Source organism: Durio zibethinus, chromosome 17, assembly GCF_047325235.1.
Source record: "Durio zibethinus cultivar Kanyao isolate XHJ-2024 chromosome 17, ASM4732523v1, whole genome shotgun sequence".
Classification (NCBI taxonomy): domain Eukaryota; kingdom Viridiplantae; phylum Streptophyta; class Magnoliopsida; order Malvales; family Malvaceae; genus Durio; species Durio zibethinus.
This window is the reverse complement of record NC_143178.1, coordinates 1,459,541-1,464,892: the sequence shown is the minus strand read 5'-3', so window position 1 is coordinate 1,464,892 and position 5,352 is coordinate 1,459,541. Positions and strand designations below refer to the sequence as shown.

Genomic DNA, 5,352 nt, shown 5'->3' with positions numbered 1-5,352 from the left:
ATCCTTATTCCTTAAGCGATAATCCTTATCAATCATGTAGGGATAGATTAGCAGTATTATTTTTGGGCTGAGAATTACGGCTAATTATAATTGTTTATGCTGAGCAGGAAATGGACGAAGAAATAAACAGACAATTTTAAGACCATTATATGCTGCAGTGATTTATTCCCTTGCATGCATGAAGACATAATAAATAATAACATTATATTACAGCTTTACTTTTTGTCCTCCCATGCCCATGCTAAAATCCAATTCTATGAATCTTCAAATGGTCTCTTCCTTGACCCTTCTCTCGAAGACTAAAGAGTTGTTAAAGACCTCCCATATTTACGACCTCTGATGATTTATCTGAAGAATAAAATGCATGTTGAGAAAGAAAGAAAAAATCCAAAGATAATTAGTTCATCGATCGATCCATCATGTGGTTGTTAGGATTTTCCACAAGGCGGAGGGACCTATGGATTTTGGGTGCAATTCTGCTAGTAATCCTTCTCACGATGATCTTAAAGAAGTTGGCCGTCTACCTTGAGGCACAGGCAACCAAATGTGCTGACGATCAGGTAAAGCTGCACAAGGAATATTTAGGAAAGGATAATGATCAACAACCTCCAAGAAAGAGCTGCAATGGCGTCATAATTAGGACCTACTCACTTGAAGAGCTGAAAATGGCAACAAGTGATTTTAGGATCAGAATAGGGGTTGGAGCAACTTCTTTTGTGTATCTTGCTGAGCTTGGTGATGGAAAATTTGGAGCTGTCAAGCGTGTGATGGAGGAGAGAGGTGGTAGCAAGAAGATCTTCCTGGATGAAGTTTCTGTGTTGCTTAGAATTTCCCATCCAAATTTGGTGGGATTGTTGGGTTTCTGCTTGGAAAAAGGTGACCGCACTATCCCTTCTCATGCGATACACTCTTATAGAAAGTAATTCCATGCAATTTTTCATTTTGCTTACAAAATAACAAGTTTTTTTTTTCTTTTTTGGTTCAAAAGATTTTTGTTATTATTTTAGAACATAATCCGTGCTCAAAACAAAGTGACGACTCCACGAATACAAATACAACTAGAATTCATCAAGAACATCTTACGTAGTCATGGGCCTAGCCTTGTCTTTCAGAAATAACTATTCCTTAAGATAATAAGCCACAAGCAATGTCCCTCGTTAAAATCAGCCCATTTTGATAATTTGGATTTACCTCATTTGTGAACAAACTACTTTGCTCGGGTTATGGGCCTCGCCTGGCCTTTTCTTCACTGTGCCATCCACCTCTTATATTTTGGGCTTTGTTTTGGGCTTTCGTACTGCTTAAACATCGTTCCCATGTACAGAAATAGTTATTCTGAACATGGGCACTTCAGTAAGAGATATTTTCACGACTAACCATATGCCTTAAATCTGTTCAAGCAGGAGAACAACTTCTACTGCTCGAATACTTGCCAAATAAGAGCCTCTTTGACAGAATGCACACATACCATGGTCAGTCCTCAGGGATACTGTCGTGGTCAAACCGGTTGAGCATTGCCCTCGACATTGCTCGAGCCCTGGACTACCTCCATTCTAAAGCGGACCCACCCATAATCCACAGAGATGTCAAGTCCTCTAACATTCTTCTAATCGACAATAATCATGCCAAACTTGCTGATTTTGGGCTTTGCAAATTGGGCTATGACAAGCCCGGCTCACAAAACCGTACCAGCATCAAAGGTTCATTTGGTTACGTTGACACCAATTACCTTAAAACAGGCCTGGTATCACCAAAGAGTGATGTCTATAGTTATGGGGTTCTGCTGCTTGAACTTATAACAGGTTTGAAATCAACACAAGGCTCTGTGACATTGGCAGAATGGACGGAAGAATGCAGGAAAAATCAGGATGTTGAAGTTTTGGCTGAAATGTTGGACCCAAAACTAAATGGCAATGCAAATTTAGAGCAACTAAAAGTCTTGATTGACTTAGGTAATGCTGCACTGCTTGAAAATTCAGAAGGGAGGCCAGATATGAGCCAGATTGTAGATAGGATTTTGAGTAGTATGGAACCTCAACCTCATCCTTCTTTGCCGGTGTAAACCTTTTAATACATGTATAAAACATGCAAATAATATTTTTTTTCTTTTTTCTACATCACACATTGATTCATTAACCATAAATATTGTTCGTAGTGTTGGTATATACTTTTTAAAATTTTTTTAGACGATATACGGAAATTTGTTATTAAGTTTCATCTTGCAAAGAATTCTAGGACTGCAGGAGGTTTCTCTATATATATATTTTTCTGCATGTGTGAAAACTTTACTCAAATTCCTATTTATTTTATATATAAAGATCCTCTAAATTCGCATATTCCTCCCCAAATTATTGATATATAAACGAAAAGATATGTTTAAATTCACCAAACTTAAAAGTTCAATAAAGGATTTTTTTTTTTTTTTGAAAATTGAAACTCTAACCAAAATAAGAAGTTGATAAATATATATATATATATAGCATTATTTCCAACAAAAGGTGTTCATTAATTATAATCTAATTTACTATTGTACAAAGGAATTAATTACTTAATACATACTCTCACAGAGTATATACATTTCATTTTAAGGAACGACCCCTTCTTATTATCTGCCATGATTTCATACAGACTGTTCCCTCCGCGACCGTAACACAGGATGTGTTGGTATTGAATTTAATTTGAAACGAAAAACTGGGAAAAAGAAAAAGACAAAGAAGAAAAACCGAAGAGGACTTCTTAGCTCCTATATCATCAGTTATCCATTCACCTAACTCCATAGAGATGAAGTTCTTAATTTGTTTCATCATAAACTCGACATATAAGTTCTGTTTTTTAAATCAAGGATTAAATTTTGAACCTTTATTTTAAGAGTAAAAAAAATGCACTAATTATTGAGCTAAATGTTGGAATGTTTCACTAAATAATTATGATTTTTTGTCGACTTTAATATAGCAATTAGATCCCCAATATAGAAATTAAACTCAATAAATAAACTAAAGCATTGTTCTATATGGACAAGCTTAAGAGTTACGAGCCTGGCATTATTTTTTGTTGTTTAGCTAAGTGTTTACTTCAAGACCCTAATCGATCAAAACCTCATCATCTGATCATGATTCATAACCCACGCGTCAACTCGTTTGAGAGTCAACCATATGTGGCTCCTTATGCAATCGGCTATTCCTTCATTATTTTGCTACATAAATCAAGTAAAAATATTAATTATTGAGGTAATAAAAAACTCTTTAAGAACCCCTTTCTCTGTCTTTCTTTAGCAAAAATCAAGATTTATAGAAACATTATATATATATATATATATTTAGATATAGTTTTAATAAGAGACTGTCAAAGCACCGAATCCAACTGGCTTTGACTTTTACCCATTTGAGGATTAACTTAGAGTATATTAACCATACCATCCATGTACTTGAAGCTAGCATTGATCTCGAATGACACTTCTATTAAATTTGTATGAGATTTAATTCATTATTATTATTATTATTATTATAGAGAGCTTCAATTGTTTTATACTATTCCCTTTATCTTTTTTCATATTTTTTTTATGTTTCAAAATTATATTATATTATATTTTTAATTTTTAATTATTTTTATGCTCTATAATTATTTTTTATAATTTGTTATTTTTATCATTACAAAAGGAAGAATATATTTTAACACAGTTGGAGATGTTAATTTATACCATATTGTATGTACAAATTAGGTACATGCCTGTCTTTTTTATTTTTTCTGTCAAATCAAATAGAAGAACGCGTCTCCGTGTGCATGGTTCCCTCGCAATTAAAATTAAAGCTATAGTCAATGCATGTTAAAAAAATTAATCTTAACAGCTTAGTTAATATTATATAAAAAATTAAGGACATATTTGATATATTAAATTATTGATAAGATAAAATAATAATAATTATATATTATATTTAATTTATATTTTAAAAAAAAGAATTGTAAGAAGATTAATATCTTTTTATTATAAAATTATTTATTTTTTTTCAAGTAAAGATAATTATTTTTAATTCATAAAATTAAATTTATATATCTAATTATATTCTTAAAAATTATATAAATTTTTTAAAAAATAATTTTAACAAATAAATAAATTATCTTATCATAATTTTTGTATATATCAAATATAAAATAAAATATATTATTTAATTTAATTCTATTAATAATATTATCTTGTCTTATCTTATTATATCTTGTATATCAAATATGACATATATTATATAATATGTTAAACTTTAAAATAAATATTTTAAAAATCATCCTTACTTGTAAAGTCAATGAATCTATCACGTGAAATGAACTTCACGTGCAAAAAAAATAATATCTCACGAAAAGATTAACAAACGGAGACAATACTTATTCTGATATTATGATAGATTTTAAAATAAATATTTAATTTAAACTCAATTATAATAAATAAAATAATTTTTATTATATTTATATGCTTAAATTATTTTTTATTTAATAAATATGAAATTTACTTTATTTCCACCTCCATAACATATGAAGAAGTGACAGGTGGGCCATTTTGGCAACAACATTGTTATGATTATGCATATTTCTTAATGATAAATTTGTCCCCTCACATATAAAATAATATATATTTACTAGTATCTATAGAATATAGTGAAGTATGGTGCGGAACAGTTTCAAAACAGCCATGTTCTTATCTGTAAAGTCAGAGAATGACTTGTAAAGTAAGTGATTAGCGTGAAATATTTACCATTAATACGGCCTAGGGCATGCCTATCCATATATTGTAATATATTTATGGGTTATTTTTTTGACCTTTTCTTTTCTCTTGATCTTCGATCCATTTTTTTAAACTTCATTGTCCCCTTTCACAAGTTGGGACCCTCTAAGGGCTTCATAACATCATCAAAAGGTGAATGTAAATTAGCAAGGAGTGGTATCCACCCCAGAAGTTTGACAACACCATATCAAAGTGGGTAGAAGAGGATGATTTGTTTACAAGTGGTTTTCTTTGGCCCATAGGATCGGATACGATTGCCATACCTAGCCCTACGTACTTATTCTGCAGGCATAAGGCATGGGCTGGCTTGCATTAAATATTCTCACTCTTGCATGAAAGACTGTAATTTGCTAGCTTCTTCATTGATCATCATTATATACTTTTGTTAACACAAGTTTGTTCATGCACCTTTACTACTTACTAGAGTCAAGCACGTCTAACTTATTCTTTAATATGTTTATGCTAAGAAAGAAACGTGACAGAAACTTAGTGGTGAGAATCTGAATTAAGTTGAAGCCTGCAATCTTCAAGTACTACAAATAGCTAGGATGTGTCATACACTAGTTATGCGGTTGACACTA

General features: G+C 31.4%; 1 protein-coding gene across 1 annotated transcript; it reads left to right on the top strand.

The window, feature by feature from the left end:
- Nucleotides 1-230: 230 nt before the first annotated feature.
- On the top strand, nt 231-2,128 carry LOC149513937 (protein CYTOSOLIC ABA RECEPTOR KINASE 9-like). The gene is made up of 2 exons (XM_089745776.1): nt 231-876; nt 1,404-2,128. The coding sequence occupies exons 1-2, from the start codon at nt 420-422 to the stop codon at nt 2,060-2,062; spliced, it is 1,116 nt and encodes a 371-aa protein (XP_089601902.1). The 5' UTR covers nt 231-419; the 3' UTR covers nt 2,063-2,128.
- The last annotated feature ends 3,224 nt before the right edge of the window (nt 2,129-5,352 follow it).